Below are 19,418 nucleotides of genomic sequence, written 5' to 3'. Positions count from 1 at the left end.
TCTTTTGATCGGGTGCGGTGTGGCGGCACGGTAGCTCAGCGTGTTCGGTCAGAGGGTTGCGTGCCCTCTGCAATAAAAAAAAAACTGAGTTAATCGATCAATAACGAACTTACACAGTTGTCTTACGACGTCCGCCCCGAGCAGATGCAACGATCAAAAGCGAACAAAATGAGATTTAAAAAAAAAATTTAAAAAAAAGCGGGTCTAGGCGCTACAGTCTGGAACCGTCGACCGCTACGGTCGCAGGTTCGAATCCTGCCTCGGGCATGGATGTGTGTGACGTCCTTAGGTTAGTTAGGTTTAAGTAGTTCTAAGTTCTAGGGACCTGATGACCTCAGAAGTTAAGTTCCATAGTGCTCAGAGCCATTTGAACCTTTTTTTTTTTTCATTCACTGCTGTAATAAGGCTGGCTATTTACTCAATATAGGGCGCGAATGCAACTGTGCACAACCGAACCCCTTTTGCAGACGAGTCATGATAAAAGGTTGTGTACAACCCCGAGTGAAGTTGCAGTGTGGAATGTGCGTTTGTTGTGTAAAAACCCTAGTAAAAGTCTGACAGGCCGGACTTTGTATGTAGTTGCCCAACCACGACCATAAAAAGCCACACATATCCGGTAACATCAGGACATCTGGCAACGCGATACCCAAACCCTTCCAACGAACTGCCATTGGGTACAGTGTGATTCGTCACTACAAATTACTCGTTTCCATCGTTGTCACAAGACAGCCAGAGAAGAATTACTAATTGCAGAAATGCTCTCCAGACCGCGCATTTGAAGCAAAGGAGAGAGAAAGCCGTTTGACGTCAAGCACGTGGCGCGGCCTTGGGATACAAACGCAGTCAGTAATGGATGCGGGTGCCGTCGCCAGGTAACCGCCGACAGCAGCTGTCTCTGACCGATGGCGGAGGAAGCAGTGGCAGCCGGTAGCCAGGTGTACAATAGGGAACTGCGCCAGTGAACACGGAAACAGCGTAGACTACGGACGAGGGATAGCGCGCAGCGTGGGTGATCTTTTCTGGCTTACCAGGCTAGCCGGGTGTCAAGGTACGTCTACAGTGTACAGTATTTCTGTCAGTCGTAACACAAAACAATAAAACAGAATATACAAACGGAGTACGTTTGTTTGTCTTCAAAGCAGTCTCCAACGCCTACAATACAGTTTTGACAACATTTATAGTATTACAGGAGAAATCTAAGGCTCATTTATGAATCAACTCAGTCTTTGGACTCACACGTCTTTTGAAGCTGGTGGAACAAATGGCAGATAGATGTGTTCTATGTCTAAGTTCGTTGCCTCCCTACAGGCACGGATCCAAGGGGCATAGAGGGGAAGAGCGGTGGGGAAGGGGGGATGGGGGCTGTTGGAGCACTTGCGCGGAATGAAACTTCTGTGAAGAGACGTTTCTGCAGAGCCTGGGACTCTTGCTGGTATAAGCGACTCTTCACAGATAGTATACAGGCACCAGGTTGTGATGACTGACCTATCTGATCGAGAGGTCTAGGTTAGATTGAACGTTGCTGCCATCTATGTGGCGGAGCCAACGAATGTGAAAGAAAAAAAGACCTGGATATGGTGACAGACTGATCTGTAGCTTAGCCTGAGATCTAGGTTAGGCTGGAATGCGACAGTTTGGTCATGAGTTGGCGAGTCAACGAATATGAAAGCAAAAAGGTACCTAAAGTGTATTCAATACCGGATAAATGTCAGCACATTCCATCTCTACATATGTGTCTTTGCGCACAACTGTCACTCGATCAAGGGGGGAGTTAATGCTGGGGAGCCGGGGATGTGGGTCGTGGAGGAGATGGGGGGGGGGGGGGGGGGGAGGGGGGAGAGGACATCTATGACCCTCCGTACATCCTTTGTTGATATAAACTACTTTCATTTAATATGCTCCATGTCCATAGGAACTGTATCTGTCGCGCGGGATTAGTCGACAGCCGGCACGGTAGCTCAGCGTGTTCGGTCAGAGGGCTGCGTGCTCTCTGTAATAAAGAAACTGAGTAAAAGAATCTACGATCAACTTGAACGGATGTATTGCGACGTCCGCACAGACCACACGCAACGAACTGTATCGAACAAAATGGAAGGGATAAAAAAAGCGGTCTAGGCGTTGCAGTCATGGACTGTGCGGCAGGTCCCGGCGGAGGTTCGGCATGGTTATGTGTGTTTGTCCTTAGGATAATTTAGGTTAAGTAATGTCTAAGCTTAGGGACTGATGGCCTTAGCAGTTAAATCCCATAAGATTCCACACACATTTGAACATTTTTTGAACTGTATCTCCCTCCCCCCCTCCATCCCCCACCCCTTATACACACACACACACACACACACACATAATCAATATAAACTGCATCGCCCTTAGTTTTAAGGTGCCCAAATGCCTAGGATTTGAATATTAACAACAGTGACAGTGAAATACGTAAAATGTTTTAATTTAACAATTAGCATTTATTTAAATTGTGCATATACATCGTCTTAGCACAACTCCCTAGAAAATTCAATTCAGAAAAATCAGACAAATCATTTTACTTTGAAAATTTTATAAGTACATGTGTCATGCAACGATTTAACTATAATAGCCGCAAACTCTCACAATTTTTCACCTTCATAATTTACGCAATATAAAATGTTAACCACCATCATCGGCCTTTCGCTTAGCAGTACAGTCGGCGAAAAGTAACTTCATAATCCAAATCGTGAGCAGTTATTTCACGCTTAAACAACAGCGTCATTATCCAAGATACTGGGTGCCACAACTTTTGTGGTATTAAAATCGCAGAAACCTGCTCAGCTATGTAACGGTGGCCTCTCAGAAAACTGACGTACTGTACGTATTTCGAGAACCAGTCTCGTTTCATCTCCTGCCAGTGTCGTTGCACTGTAAACAAAACTTCAGCTAGTGTTTAGCCATGCTGTTGTTGTGGTCTTCAGTCCTGAGACTGGTTTGATGCAGCTCTCCATGCTACTGTATCCTGTGCAAGCTCCTTCATCTCCTAGTACTTACTGCAACCTACATCCTTCTGAATCTGCTTGGTGTATTCATCTCTTGGTCTCCCTCTACGATTTTTACACTCCACGCTGCCCTCCGATACTAAATTGGTGATCTCTTGATGACTCAGAACATGTTTCACTTTTTCCTGTCTTGCTTCTTAATCACATGATTTAATAATATTCCGTGTTTCCTTACTCACTACCCTCTGTCCCTTCTTGCGATCTGAAAACATCGCGGAGGCATATGATACAATTCCAGCGGCCAATGGCTCATCAGTTACTGAAGTATGCATTTTTCTTGACAGAAGAAAAACAAAACAAAACTATAGGTACATAAATAACCGAAAAGTATAATGTACTAACGAAGAAAGATGGAGCCTTTAAATGGCGAAAGGCGAAACACTACCCAAAGGCAATAAAATTTAGTACACAGGCAAAATTTATCGTACGGGCAATACTATCACTGCTCACCCCGCCTCTAATTTCCCAAGGTGCCAACGAGGCACGCGCGACACGAGAAACTGTGCCACAACCGCAACGCCGCGCGACCTGGCGCAGGCGCGTGTCGCGTCCCAGTCGCGTCGCGTCGCAATTTGCGCGGTCCCATTTGAACCTCTGAAGTTACAAAAACACGCGCTGCGCTGCGTCGCGCTATACGCGTCTCAATTTGCGCCTAGCCTTAGGCTGGAATTGTATCATATGCCTCCGCGATGTTTTCAGATCGTAAGAAGGGACAGAGGGTAGTGATTAAGAATCAAGGTAGGAAAGTAAAACGAGGTTATCTTCTCGCTGCCTAGTATGCTGGCGCATCTGTACGATCTGCTACAAAAATTTAGAAAGGGATAATCTCCACAGTTGTGATCTCTTTGTGCTCCTGGCATAAAGCGTCCAAGATTAAAGTATAGAAGTATCACTGTGATTACTCTGATATGGGTGTAATAATGTAATACGACACACTGTACTACATGCATGCGAACATCACATTTCCACTGCAAGCTACAAACAGTCGAAAAGCAGTCACAAATAACGATGTTTTAATTGGTTCGCCGTGATGAGAAAATGCATTTCAATTGTTGCATGCACATTATCAGCATTAATAAACTAATTATACAACAGGCTACACAAATGAAGAAAATGGTCGGTATTATTGCGAAAGTAGGAATATCCTAAAAGAGTGTTACGATTAGATATATTTAATTTGTTGAAATGTACTGCTGACAAAGGCAGATCTACTTTCATGACAATGTTTTTCGAACTCCAACTCACAAGGCACACATGGCTAGCTTGTGCATTCCTGTCGCGCACAATATCCTCCGCTACTGACAATACACTGACCGTTGTCTTGTGCGACAGATCAGTTTATTTTTCTCAGTAACAACTATTTTATTCGCGATCACACATTGTCAGTTTGGCAAGCCATAGGTGAGTAACCAGTATCTGGCATGTGCCTATCATTCCGCCTGAAGGAACGCTCGTCATTCTTTTAATACTGCTCAGATCAAGAGAAGGAATAAAATCCTTGGCCAAGTTGCCATTCCAGTCGCTCAGTGTTAAAAATACGATGGGTTACGTGGTTTCCACCAAAATTCCAACGGAATTGGCAATCTATTTTTTTGTGAGTTGTTAATCTTTTCTCATTCGAAGAAGCATCACAGTTTGTGAGTAACGGCCACATTTCTCCTGGTGAATGGTTTAATTGTACTTCCTTTGTCACAGTATAATTTGCCAAACTCATCTCACAGCAGCTATTGAGACAGAATTCCGAAACGGAGTGCCTCATTAAACAAGTAATTGGCAACCACAGAGCTCAGTAGCTTACGAGAAAGCATATAGTGTCGGTTTGCAGTAACATTAAAGAAGAAATTTCATATTTTAGGAAGCTCTTGTTTCGCTATTTGTCGATAACTCTTAAAAAATTACAGTCACTGGAGTGAAATAAATAAAAAGGGAAGTATAAGTACTGATATATCGCCATAGGTAAGAAAGTTCCGTGTGTTTAAGAATTGATAAAACACTATCCTCCTCGTGTGCTATCATTAGCCAAACTTTCGTTTCGATGTCTCGAGCGGTTTAGGAGATATGAGAGATGTTGCGAGTATTTCATTCTCGCGGGCGTGAGATCGGAAGTGAGCGCGCTACATGGGATCCATTTTCTCGAGATGGGAGGCAGATAGAGACCTCCTCCCAAATCTAAACAAAAATTCAGCATGTTAGCTAAATTTCATACGCAGCAACATATACTGTAATACGCACCAAACGCAAAATCATAGCGACCCCTAATTTTCGTTGCAAACTTTTTGAGTTTTGCGTAGTGTCTTACTAAAATGCGTACATCACAATAAGAATGGTCATTAGCGAGGTGATGGGCACTTCGCCATGAAGCTGACATATAACGCTACAACTAAGGCAAAAATCATATATTTTCAGTGAATAGTTTCTGTAAAATCGTTTGAGAAAAATAACAGGTTGCGCGAGCTTCGGTTCTCTCAGGGCAGAGCGTCGCCAGACGGCGCGTTCGAGGAGGGCTGTGGCGGGGAGCGGGAAGGTAGGCCTGCCATATGCTCACTTTGGCATGGCGCATATGGGCAGCGGAAGTATTGCCCATCCGAAAAATCAGCCTTACGGTATACTGAGTTTTATTGTCACTGAGTGGTGTTTCGTTTTTCGCCGTTTAAGCGCTCCATATCTTTTCGTTAGTTCATAATAGTTTTCAGTTACATATATCTGTATACTTTTTTGTTTTGTTTTTTTCTTTTGTCAAGAACAGTGCACAGTTCAATAACTAGTGAGCCGTTAGCCACTGGAAGTATATCTTCTGCCTCCACAATGTTTCCAAATCGTAAGAAGGGACAGACGATTCATGATGAGGGTAGTGAATAAGAAAGTAAGGAATATCATAAAATCATGTGGTCTAGAAGCAAGGAGGGAAAGTAAAACTAGGTTATCTCCCTGCTGCCTGTTATGCTGACGTATCTCTACGATCTATTACAAAAAGTCGAAAAGGCGTAATTTCCACGACACTCAGCGTCACTTGAAAGACATGATGAGCACTATTTGTTTGGGCTGACTCCAGCTACACAATGCAAAAACTGAATTGCCAAGTATCTGCTGAAACACCCGAAAAATGCACCTGACGACTTATAGGAGAGGCCACAGGGTGGTCAGAAACAGTCTGAAAAGCTTATAAGGGTGTTGCAGGGTAGTTTGTACTGAGAAATAAATGTTAAGAAAAAAGTTCGATAAATTGTGCCGTTTCCGAAATAATTAGCATTGAGGCAATTAGGCCGTTGCGCTCAAATTCAAGCGATGTTCCAGAGATGCTGACGCCAAACGTGTGCTTCGTTTAGTTAAGGATACGCCAAAGTAGAGCAATTTCCAGTAACGTAACAATTGTTGGACCATCAACACGCAATAAGTTCTGATAATCTTTCTTTTCTCGTTCAACCACAGTCCTCTTAACAGGTGAATGATCTTTTAAACAATTTTTCATCCACCTTTTTTCTGCTTGCAACTAGCAAGGGCAATTATCACAGCAGGAACATCGTCATCGTCCGACATTCCGAACGACTATTATTGCGCAATATTATTGGCAATACAATTGACAGTATTACTGAGCATTGTAGGGAGAACATCAGTAATACTGCAATTTATTCTTATGCAATATTATTGACCGTCTAGGGGGCGCTATATGGTATCACACGCGAGCTACGGATCGCTGACTATATCGCGTGCAATCGATCGCTCCATTCGACCCGCCACACATTAGCGATCTACCAAGGAATTTCACTCAATATTTCGAACGTCACGCTCCTTAAGGTCTATTACTCTACCGTAGAAAATGAGCGGCTTTGTTTAGCAGCTGTGGCAGTTGTTCACTAACACTTGCAAAAATATATTTAAAGACACTGGAATTGACATTTATTAAAGTTGTTTTGAAACGCTTGTCTTGGGAACTGTAGGCTTGGTTACACAATACATGTTTCTTTGGCGCCAAGTGTGTTGTGTTACACCTTCCTGGTCTGTATTTCGCAAAAACTGCACTTCTTAAAGTCGTCAATTCCTTTTTCATTTATTGGTCTTTTGGTGTAACTTCAAGTATTTACGCAGTGGTTTGAAATCTCGATGTGTTTATAGAAATGTTATTAAATGCAGCGCTGCTGGTTTACAACTCTGGTAAGTTCTGTGAGGGGCCAGGTTATATGAAATGACAAGTGAATTAAGTACTGGCACAGCTGTAGAATAGGTATGCCACTTAATATTACTTCATTCTCTTTAGAAGTTAAAAACTGTAATAATGCATCTTGTTGATACATAAGTAACTCAAAATCGCCAGATGGAGCCGTGTATATTGTGACTTTAGCTTTGGATTTCCCAGGAATTTTCACTTCTACCATACAGCTTCAGATTGCTAATTACTGCAAAATGTGTGGTTATTGCATTTGTATTTCTACTTAACATAACTGTTGGCTTTGGCTTCAACTTCACTTTTAAGAGTGAATTGTGATTATTGAATAACTGTAAGTTCTAACATAAAAGTTCTTACTTTCCACGGGCATAGCGAAATAAAAAAGAAGATAACCATGCATTTTGCATTTAAAAAAACGAATCGTAGCCAGCCAGCCATATTGTCACACGTCGCATGCGATTCATGAAATTGTATATGAATATCAAGGGGTCAGCGATCGATCGCTGCAATTTGCCCACATACATGTAATCTGTGGACAGATCGCACGACCTGCTAGGATTTGTCGCTCGTGTGAGGTAATAGCACACTTCGTGTCAATAAAAAATGCAATGTATTGCGTAATGTAGCCTACAGAATATCAGCATTGTAACTTGGAAGTTTCGCGGGAAACAATGATTCAAAAATTTATGCGCTGTCAAAAATTACTCGAGTGCTACCAGCTGCATCCTTGGTACAAGGAAGTATGGGCTATAGGTATTACAAATTTTAGGCAGCGTTTAAATGCTTAGGAAGCTCATATAGTCTTAACTTTCCGCCGCTCTGGCGACATGAATGCAAACGGGAAGACACGTGCCCTGCTTTTGTGCTATTGGTCGGTCGCTTGTCACGTTACAATGCTGTGGCGCGCAACTGGCCTTCAGTTTCTTGCTGCGCGAAAGACAGCGCAGCGGAGAAAGTGCGGTAGTTCTAATGTAATGTCAAGACGAGTATTGTATCGCAATTAGATGATAGCAAAGTCAGTATCTGTAGATTATTTTAGTTGTAATTCTGCTTCTCACGAGTAGAAATCCATTAGAGGCATCAGGCTACTTCATAATTCCTCCTTGGTCTGTTTGATCAATAAACAGCGCTCTTCGTTTGTTTCAGCATATTTCCACTCAAAAGTGTCGCACATGGTGCTTGTTCAGAAGCAGTATTGGAGGGTGAACATAATCGCGAAGAATGCCTCCAGATAGGGTAAGAAACAGAAAATGAAGACTATATGAGCGTACAGCAATTATCTAATCCGTTTTCTATGTTTGTGTGGAATATACTGTCTTCTTTTTATCTTTAGGGGTCCACAAGAAAACCAGCACCCCCAGACAAAGTATGTGATACACCAGAAGTTAACATGAGTATGATTTCTTGTTGCTTTTATCGCCATAGGCGCGTAACTTTGTTAAGTGTGAAACATGTGTGAAAAATGTTCCTTTTGATTTTCTAGGATGGCACAAAGAAAACGACACCAGTTAAAAGTCACAACTCTAGGCAAGAAGGTACTAAAGGCAAAAGAACAGCAGATGATAAAGACAAGCGCAAAGAAGATCAAAAAGCGACTGTCGAACGTACACCGAAAAGTAGAGACTCGTCATCACTGCGCACGAATGACAGCCGATCACAACAGAAGACGTTACGAAGGGGAGATGATGTGCCAGTAAAAAAGCGAGACATTGATAAATCCGATAGAATATCGTTAGATAAACGAGATAATAGGAATACAACAGATGCGTTGAAACAGAAGTCTTCAAGAAATGTAAGTAATGATGTAAACAAACTGAAGGAAACATTAATGAAGAGAAGAAACGCTGGACAGTCTGCTGAAAAATCTACAACACCACGCCGCCCACCAGACGTATCATCTCGAGAGCTACGTACGTCTACTCACAGCCTCTCAAGAAAAACGACAAATTCTCTAAAACGTGAGTGTCAAATTTCAATCAGAGATCGCACTGGCGGAGTGACACTTGCTATAATTTTATGAGCCGGTAATATATAAGTATGCACTGTTCTGACAATTGGCATATATGCTAATTTAAACCAATAGATATCATTGTTACAAACCGTTTACATTTTTACTGAATATAAGCAAAACGTGTTTACGACCGTACAGGAAGTTCTTAGTTATGACAGCTGCCAAGTAACCCATAGATTTTTCCGCTTTATGTCGTATTATTTAGTATATGTCAGTTGTTTCGTTTCTTTTCTTTCCTTTAATTATTAATCCTGCTGTGAGACTACTTTTCAAAATTATGCACAAGAATTTTGCTAATAAACAGCAAATAGAGTTTGATGGTGAATTTGAACAACATTACATTAGTCAGTTGTTAGAAGAGTACTGCATAGTGAAATCACCCATCTAATGTTGGGCACAGAACATTTGTCCTTCATTTATTTATTTATATTTTTATTCATTTATTTATCTCTTGTTCCGGTGATCCATGTTGTGACACTATCACAGGATGTGGAACGTGTCAATTTTACAAGCTTCTGGCCAGAATTTATGGTAATACATAAAACAAAACAAAAACAGTAACTTAGGTCCCACTACAAAAAAATACATTTTAGAGATAGATAGAGATTACAAAACAAAAAACAGTAAACAGTAACTTAGGTCCCACTACAAAAATACATTTTAGAGATAGATAAAGATTACAAAATAATAAGTGTTACAGAGAAATAAATATTGCAAAATATATGTTTACAATAAAAATATTCGGTATTACAATACAAATTTGGGCATACATTTGCAATTTACAATACAAGAAATGTTAAACACTGTAGTTCAGGAACTCTTCTAATGTATAAAATGATCCTTGCAATAGGAACTTCCTTAAGGTTTTTTTAAACAAGAGATCATCATCTACCAAACACTTAATTCTTGAAGGGAGGGCATTAAAAATCTTACAGCCACTGAAATGGACTCCTTTCTGCACCATACTTTGCTCATTACACTATTCATCACAATTATTAACAATTTAATTCATAATTACCTATTTTATGGAATAAGAATGTTTGCACATGCCAGTAGTATAAAACTGAGGATTAATATACTTTTTATTGCCTCACTATGTGCATGCACCTAAGAACTGATTGAGAGACACACTGGACTTGTGTTTGATGGTAGTACTGAGGTCGAAATCACTATCTAGCCACCTAGATTTAGGTTTCCCATGGCTTCCCTAAATCACTTCAGGCAAATCCCGGGATGGTTCCTTCAGAATAGGCACAGCAGATCTGAACTTATGCTCTGTATCTAATGACTCTTCATCAAAGGGATGTTACATACTAATGTTTCTTCCTTCCTTCTTAATAACATGTAAATTAAGTTGCAGTATTCCCATTGCCACGGACATTTCAAAGGCAATGAAATTCTTTTATGTTGAGTGTTGAAATACAAGGTTGTTCCATTCATTTTGTTCTAATGATATTGAGCAGAAATTAAATTGATATATTCTCTGCCTAATAATATAATATTTTTCTCACAAATTATAATTAAATCTTGTACCCAAATACGACCATTATAAATATAAAATGTCATGAGGAAGACAGTTAGGTTGTCACCTTTCAAGCAGAAATGTCTTATGAACTTAAAAGTATCGGTATTAATTTTCATGATATAGAACTCGTTCATAAATATTAAAAGTATTCATTTTCTAAGTTGAGTTGTGTGTATTTGTAATTTTTCTGGTTATAACTAAATACTCAACAGTAATTGTAATTGTATTGATATTATTTCCAGCCTCTTCTACTAGTTCTCCAAGATATGATTCAAGAAGTCAACAAAAATTGTCAACAACCACATATAGACAGGTAGATCAGAATAAGCTACAAAGAAATGAAAGCAAATCAAGAACACACGGGAAGGAATCCATTTCTGGAATCAAACAATCATTAGTCACCAACACCACTGATTCAAATGAATTGTCTGCTGCAGTCAATGCAGAGCCTGCTGCATCACATAAAAAGGATTATGAAAGGCACTCACGCAAGAGCATTGAGGAAAATATGGCTCATCAGAGAAGTCAACCACGGAAACTCAGTAGGGACCGAACAAGAACCAGGACCCTTAGCCCAAGGGAAGTGAAAGTTGTAAAAGATGTTGGTACATTTGACAAGCAGAAAATGAAAGATGAAATTGAAAAGTTTTTGAATACACCTTCTACATCTTCAGCTGTACCTCTTATGCCCCCAACTATGGTAGCATCAAAAGAAGAACCAAATATTGAGAATGATGAAGACTATGAGTATGAGGATGATTTTGAAGTAAGTTGCTCATCCTCCATTAATCACTTCAGTGTTTTGGTTTCTTGCAGTTAAATTGTGGTATTGGACTCACCTACCTCCCCCAGAAATCTTGGTTGTGGTGATCTGTAATGCACCCCGAGGTCTAGGTTATGTTGAAAGGTGACAGTTTGGTCATGAGTTGGCAAAGCCAACGAATGTGAGAAACAAATAATGGTTGTGGTATTGAACCGATCAGTAGCACAGCCTAATGTTTACATCAATGCCATATTGAAAAATGCAAGGTGGGTCCAATATGTAACTTTTACTGTTCAGCAAGGGGTGTGTGTGTGTGTGTGTGTGTGTGTGTGTGTGTGTGTGTAGCTTAAAAAATATTTGTCTGAAACTATCTTAGTTTCTTTATGCTTGCCTGTCAATAACTCAACACTGCTACTATTTTGTGAGTTGTTTCTTTTAGTCCTACATTGTCATCATTATAATGTATGAGGGCTCCATAATTTACTAGAAGAATTCAAAGATTTGAGTTTTGATCCCTGCACATTTCTGCTGTGTTGTCTGGCATTTATGGTAACAAGACATTAAAAATGAGGTTTCCTTCCTTCTTCATTTCATGGGAAGGATACACCAGCTGCAAAGGTGATCATGTATATTAAAGAACCAATTATGAGTTGACAGCTATTTTTTATGATCTGTTAATACTGTAAACAACACTAAAGTCAGTGTGAAATCTTTTTTTATGTAATAACTTGCATCTTGTTTGCTTTAATCGTCATGCTTTGTTCTGCAGTATTCACTGGACTGGTTTACTATCCATTTTGAATGTTTAACAACTGGTCTCCAATCTCTGTGCACATCTAAAATATTTGCTTCTTTCTGCTGATAGCCATATACTTTGGTCAGCTGCACCCATGTCCATGTTGTCAAACCACAGTATCTCATTTGCACTTTGCTGTAGTTTACAAGTATAAAACAGCACTAATGAGAATTTTTTCATCCCTGTTTGTCTGCATGTCAATGGTACACTTGTAAAAGTTCTTTATTTGAACAGTGTGAATTAGACTCAAAATTTTGTTGAAACCTGCTTATTATAAGGGAGAAAACATGTAATTTGTGTATCAAGATAAGATTTAATTCATTCATTGTTCTTCTATGGTATGTGTGGTAGAAGTGTAGATTTCAAACCGTTATTTCTTAATGCAAATTCACCTACATTAACATATTGTAGGCACAAATCAATGATAGTTATACTCTACAATTTTACATGTAAGAGGAAGATGTGCACTCTGATAATGATTCATTTTTATTAGCACTTGCCTCATGATCACAAGTATGATAGGATGAAATTTTCAGTTGTGCTTCACATTTTTCCTCTGCACAAAACGTCAACTGAGATGCCCCAGTCAGAAAGGAATCAATATTCTTTCAACAAGCTTGTGGCATGTGTCAGGCTGGTGAATAATTTACATTAGAACAAAACTGTAGTGATGCTTGTTTAGTTCAGGATTGGTTCCCATTCACAATCTGTGTAAAAAGCTTATTGCAGAAGCAGTAAGTAGTAATTGTTGCTGAAACACTGGTTTTTAAATATGTTGACAGTAGGACCTGAAATTCATGAATCACATGAATCATAATCTTGCTATTCACTATGATTTACTTGTACTGAAGCTGACAAAATACCACTTACTGAATGGTTAGTGAAATATGTCTATAATATTGTAGTCAAGATTTTTTTTAAAGAAAGCTGTAAATGTTTACACTGTTGTTACTATCAGTGTTCAGCTCACTGATGCAGGTTTGTGATGGATAATCTGACAGCAGACTATTACCTTACTGTTGCTTTGTGTGAGCTGCAGAGAATTACATAAACTGTTTTAGAATAAAATTGTATGTACAGTGCTCATTTTTTTGTTTACAGGAACAAGATATGAGTTTTTTGGCTGTCACGAAACTGTATAACAACAACATTGTTTTACAGTATTTTCTAATTCTTTTGTTTGTTGTAGTCTTTGTTTCTCATTGCCAGATCACCAATGCACTCCTATTCTTCATAGATATCTTGACAATTAACCATTGTGAGTCAAAAGTTATGAAAGAATTGGAAAATATTCTAGAGATGAACAAAATGAAGAAAACAAGCATAGTAGGAATAACCCATTACACATACCTTGTGAAGTTTACGATAGGAAAATCACTTCACGTGGCGAGACAACAGTTATCTTTTGACTTGTAGCAATATGCATTGGAAATATTTTAACTGAGCCAAAGACAAACATAAACATTTCTCTTTTGACTTGCAGCGTAGGGATTGGAAGTATTTCAACTGAGCCAGTGACAAACATGTAAGTTTTTCACTGTTTAGTGAAATTGTGCAAAGAGATGAAAGTCCTTGTGGAGATCCATTTGATGCTTCTCCTGGAGCAACAATGGTCTCATGTCTGTTATATGTGCAAAGAATCAAATATTTATATTTTGATGTGCTTCTGTTCAGTGGACGCCATAGATTTCCTGCTGAATTTTCATTTTCAGCTGCTTGGTCAAGCTCTGTGATTCCTATTCTGAAGTGCTGTTTCAGGATTTGAATGTGAGAGCTGATGTATCAGTATGTAGAGCCAAAATGGTGTAGACACCCTCAGAATGTTTAAATTGCTTAAAATATTCTGGTGGTGAGATCACCTGTTAAGCAACCTGTAAGCATTTCTTGAACCAGTTGAAGTCTGAGACGTGTTCTACAGTAAAATTCTTTACATGAATCTCTACAAAATAATGGTGACCCATGAACTAAGTATGAGAACTGGGAAACCTACCAAATACTTAGCACTATGCACACTTTGCACCTTTTTTTGATGTTAGGGAACTCAAACCCTCGAGTATTTAACTTTCTTGTGCACGTAACTGATTCTGATATGAAAACCCAAAATTGGATGAATTTGGAGAGTATGTGGCCTTCAACAGGAAAGGACAACAGCCCTTAGTTCTCAACCCTCGCTCTTGATTTTGAGAGAAGTATTTGCTGGGCATTTTATAGTGTAGCAGCATCTTAGCACTACCTATCAAAATTTTCTGATCTGTATAATCACCCGGTGAGGATCACAAATATATGTTTGATTTAGATCAACCAAATATTCATCAATGAGGCCAATTTTGACCCTTTTTTGGGTAGAAATGTCTTTACACCAGCCAAACTAAGATATCGGTGATAGTTTAAGTCATTGTCCAGAAAAGGTCTGCATTTTATCAAACTGTACTGTTGTAGTCTCATGAAATAGGCAGATGGACTACAATATGTATAATTTATGCAAATCAAAGAGAGCATCGCATCTGTAAAAATGTGTGATTTCATGGCAATATGTACCGATAAAATTTTCTCAAGCTTCCAGACATGTCAAGTGGCTAAAACCCACAAGATTTCAGTCAAGTGGTGACTGTTATGCGATTTTATCTGTTTATATCATTTTGAAACCACACATTCATACATAATGTATTTCTAAGTGGAAGAAAGCTGTGCACAAGAAGGCTAATTTTTTAAGTTTTCTCAGCTTCCTACTGTGCTTCCATGATGAGAAGACAGTTCCACAATTTGCCCTTGTGAGCCACCATATCAACATTGCTGTGACCAAGAGAATATTTTGTCGTGTCATCTTTGCCCTGCTGTGGGAAAGGATACATCACAATAAAAAACAGTTGATAATTTTTTCATAATGTGAGGCAACAGTCATAATATATTTTTTTAAAGTCAGTACCATCATGAGACTGTTTTTTATTTGCAGTGTTACATTTTCACTACCAAGATTTCGGCTTAAAATGCCATTATCAAGTGTTTTAATGTTATACAGTGCCTAAGATGGCATACTGTCATATTTAAAATACACTATTAGACACATTGTCTAAGGTTCAATATTTCTGATAAAAGCCTACTGCTGAGTATACTCAGTGATAAAATAAAGCAGTAGGCTTTTACCAGAAGTATTGAACTAATGTGTCTAATAGTGTATTTTAAATATGACATTATGCCATCTTAGGCACTGTATAACATTAAAACACTTGATAATGGCATTTTAAGCTGAAATCATGAGCATGTAAATGTAACACTGCAAATAAAAAACAGTCTAATGGCAGTACTGACTTTACAGAAAGAAAACAGTTGGATACAAATGGCTGTGAGCTAATGGCCATCTGCCTTTGGCTAACCAAGTCACTTTCAATTTTGGATTGGGACTTGATTGACACAGTCACACAGCTGATATCATCACAGAGGATATGGGAAAGGATACATCACATTAGAAAACAGTTGGATACAAATGGCTGTGAGCAAATGGCCATCCATCTGTGGCTGACTATATCACTTCCAGTTTTGAATTGGGACTGGATTTACGCAGCCACAGTAACACAGCTGATGTCATCACAGAGGAAAACTGTGGAAATACAAAACTTTTGAAACAACATGGGGCAGGACATAAAACAACTGAATGTGCAGTTATCGATACAACAGCTGTGAGTGTCAGACAGTTACAAGGGGTTGAATTATCACCATTGCCACAGTCTTATCTGGTCTGCTGTCATAATAAATGGTGTGGAACAAGCAGATCACAAGATTCTAAGTGAAAGTGCAGGTGAAATATGTCAAGAAATTTTTAAAGGCTTGCAAAAGTTGTGGCCAGTCTCGTTACTCCTATCAAGAATAAAAATCATTTCATCAGCCAAATCAAACATTTGCACCTTTCAGAAGAAAATGTGGTGGTCAACTTTGGTGTGGTCTCGTTATTCACGCACATTCCCATAAAAGACACGATGGATCTGCTCCCAATTCTTTCATTACACTTGTAGATTTATTTCAGCAAATTCTGACCTTATTGTGTTTTTTGTGTGGTTGAGAATATTTTAACCAGATGGATGGTATTGTGATGGGAGGCCAATAGCTTCAGTTGTAGACAACCTGTTTACGAAATACTTTTAAGACATTGCCCTGCCCATGGCTACTGTAAAGCCTAGGTGCTTTTATCATTATATCAGTGACACATTTGTTCTCTGTATTTCTCTGCCACACTGTTTACTAAAAACCCACCAACATGTACTGACATCTGCCTACTACCACTTACCACTACCCAGCACAGAAATGATCTGCTCTGAGGACATTCGCACGTCAAGCAGAAGCTATTTCAGATGCCAAAAGTCTGTTGCACTGAGCTACCATGGAAAAGCTTGCATTTTTCCATTCTGCGGATCAGTAGCAGGAAAATTCTGCTTGCATCTAAAGAGGTATGAAATCGATTCAGTCTTCTGGCCTCCAGCAAAAATTGACAACTCATGTAGCCTTTGAAAGATAATATAGGGCTCAGAATGCCAGGGATATACAAAATGCCATGTGGGTTGGATGGTTTTATGTTGGAGTGGCTATTCTGACTATTGAACAGCACACAAGAGGTGTTTCTGCCTGTGGTATCCTGAGAAATCGGAGGCAGCAGAACTTGCTCTGGAAAATGGACACCAATTTGCATTCAACAAGAAATCTATTACCAAGTGGACAAATGATTTCTGGGATAACAATATAAATTAAACAGTCAAGGAAAAATAATTGTGAAAACACACTCAGTGGAACTGACCACGACCTGGAACCCAGCCATCAGATGGTTGAAGAGGAAGTGGTGGTCTTGCAACCAAAATGTTATCTTATGTGGTGCTGGACTTGGGTCTGTAGTGATGTCAAAGGAGGTAGATGATTACTTAACAATGAAAATTATCAATTTTTGACAGTATAATGTTTATGGATAGATAAAAAAATCTAGTCACCAAGCAGTGGCAAGAGAACACATATGTAAAAAATGTTTTATGTGTGCAAGCTTTCAGAGCCAGTGGCTCCATGTTCTGGTGGAAGGATAGAAGAGGGGTGAAGGAAAAGGACTGGAGACATTTAGGGAAAGGGGTAGAGTTTATAAAAGTCACCCAAAACACCAGGTCAGGGAGACTTACTGGATGGGGTGAAAGGGAAGACTGATTGTCATGGTTTTACATATGCAAGCTTTCGGAATCAAAGGCCTCTTCTTCTGGCAGAAAGGGTGAAGGGGAAGGAAGAGGAGTGAAAGAAAAGAAATGGAAAGATTTAGGAAAAGGGGTAGAGTTTGGAAAAATTGGTTAGGTTAGGTTAACAGTTGGAACAATGAAGTCAGTAACAGGTCATAGCAATAATCTGATGTGAAACGATACATTCTCACATGGAAATGGATGGTTCACTGTTGCCATAGTGAGAGGTGGTAGTGGAGTGTCTAGTGTTCCTGGACTTGAAAGAATCTGATGTCTTCAGCATTGGCAGCAACACACAAGTGGTAAAATGTGTTCGAGTATTGTGTTGGCTGGCTGACTAATGTGACTGCTCCTGGTGGTTGTGTAACTGTTTGTACAAGTGGGAACCAAAAATACCTAAAATCCCCTCCTGCAAGTAGAGAGGTTTTCAATAATTTTTGTTTCACCTCTCTTGTCTCCTGAATACACTTCTCACTTAGGTCTTTTTCATTTTAGAGAACAGGGCAAAGTCACAGGGGACTAGATCCATAGAAGATCGATGTAAACCATTGTTATTTTGCTTTTGTCCTAAAACAGGCTGCACTTTTGATGTGTGAATGGGAATGTTTCAGTGGAGGATCTAATACTTTGATTGGCATAATGCATGTCAGTTTTCCCAGACTGCATCATGCACTCATTTTAGACCTGGAAGGTTCCAATGCAGCTCAACTGTGGTACCTGTGAATAAAAAAGTCATTATGGACTATCTGCTTCAGTTGAAGAAATAAACAAAGAAACATTATTTTCATATCGGTTATTGTGTGTTTTGCATGCTTCGGTAGTGTTGATGAAACAATTTTTTACTGACTCAGCTAGGATTTGGTTTCTTGGTCACAGCTATAATACCTCATCTTGTCACCTGTTACAATTTTTAAGAATACCTTGGTAATAGCAAATTGTTCTGTCAGGTCCATAACTATAAAATTGCCAATCAAATGTAACAATGTTTTAAAAAATAAGTGCTCAATGCTAACTGACACTTCCTCCTAGATGACAGTTGATCATCATGTTCAAAACACTGTTTGGATGAAGTTCATAGCATCCAATCCATCACTAGCCTTCCTGCATGAAAGGAATTCGTTTTATTTCTTGGTTCCACCTCCTCCTCAAATACCCACTGATGAAAAAGCAATGCATGCAATGTGAATCACGTGATGTGTTCAGTCTTTGTTGTAATCAATGTCTTGCATTCCAAAGTGAGCGTGAGTATGACATGCACTCCCTTTGCCAAAAAAAAAGAACTAGAACAGCTTTTTTTAAAAAAATAGAAAAATGCCCTTACCAAGTAATGATACTAGCCTCTATTGAAGTAGTCCCCTTGGCTGTCTATACACAGTTGCCAACTTTTCTAGAGGTTTTGGAAGCAAGCAGGGAAATTTTCAGCTGTGATGCTTGTAAGCACTTTTGTCACAACCTGTTGGATGTCTGAGACATCTTGATGAACCTTTCCTTTCAGTCACATTTTCACTCGCAGTAACTAGAAAAAATTGCAAGATGAGAGGTCAGGCTAATATGGCGATATTAGATGGCAATAACAGAATGTCTGGTGAGATACTTGGTAACAGATGAAGCAGTTTGGGGTCTTGCATTGTCATGCAGAAAGAACCTTTCCTTAGAATGTCACAATTCAGGGCAGTGACATTGAATTGCTTATTGCAACAATTTCAAGACTTCTATGTAAAGTGTTTGGCTCACTGTTTGACTAGTAGGAACATACCAATGGTAAACTAATCCTTTACTATCAAAGAATGCAATCAACATTGTCTTTGTTCTCAAAGGTTGTTGTTTTCATGGCTGGTGATCCAAGACTCTAGCATTCAGCACTCTGAAGCTTTGTGTGAGGTCCTACCGGTAGCACCATCTTTCATTCCCAGCAGTAATCTTCAACAGAAATG

The 19,418-nt window shown here is 39.3% G+C and overlaps 1 protein-coding gene across 2 annotated transcripts in view; it reads left to right on the top strand.

The window, feature by feature from the left end:
* The first annotated feature begins 953 nt into the window (after positions 1 to 953).
* Positions 954 to 19,418, top strand: part of LOC124621578 (cytoplasmic dynein 2 intermediate chain 1) — a 168,893-nt gene continuing 150,428 nt past the window's right edge. Inside the window, exons 1-5 of one of the 2 annotated variants that reach the window (XM_047147152.1) lie at positions 954 to 1,048; positions 8,332 to 8,421; positions 8,519 to 8,551; positions 8,669 to 9,143; positions 10,964 to 11,487. In XM_047147152.1, coding sequence (XP_047003108.1) covers positions 8,407 to 8,421; positions 8,519 to 8,551; positions 8,669 to 9,143; positions 10,964 to 11,487 — 1,047 coding nt within the window. In that variant the 5' untranslated portion in view covers positions 954 to 1,048; positions 8,332 to 8,406. Of the gene's footprint in view, positions 1,049 to 8,146; positions 8,201 to 8,331; positions 8,422 to 8,518; positions 8,552 to 8,668; positions 9,144 to 10,963; positions 11,488 to 19,418 lie in introns of those variants that run through there. The other variant, XM_047147153.1, reaches the window with a different exon arrangement.

The sequence above is a fragment of the Schistocerca americana genome, chromosome 1 (assembly GCF_021461395.2).
Source record: "Schistocerca americana isolate TAMUIC-IGC-003095 chromosome 1, iqSchAmer2.1, whole genome shotgun sequence".
In the NCBI taxonomy this organism is placed as follows: domain Eukaryota; kingdom Metazoa; phylum Arthropoda; class Insecta; order Orthoptera; family Acrididae; genus Schistocerca; species Schistocerca americana.
Note: the sequence above shows the minus strand (reverse complement) of the source record. Positions and strands in the feature narration are given on the sequence as shown.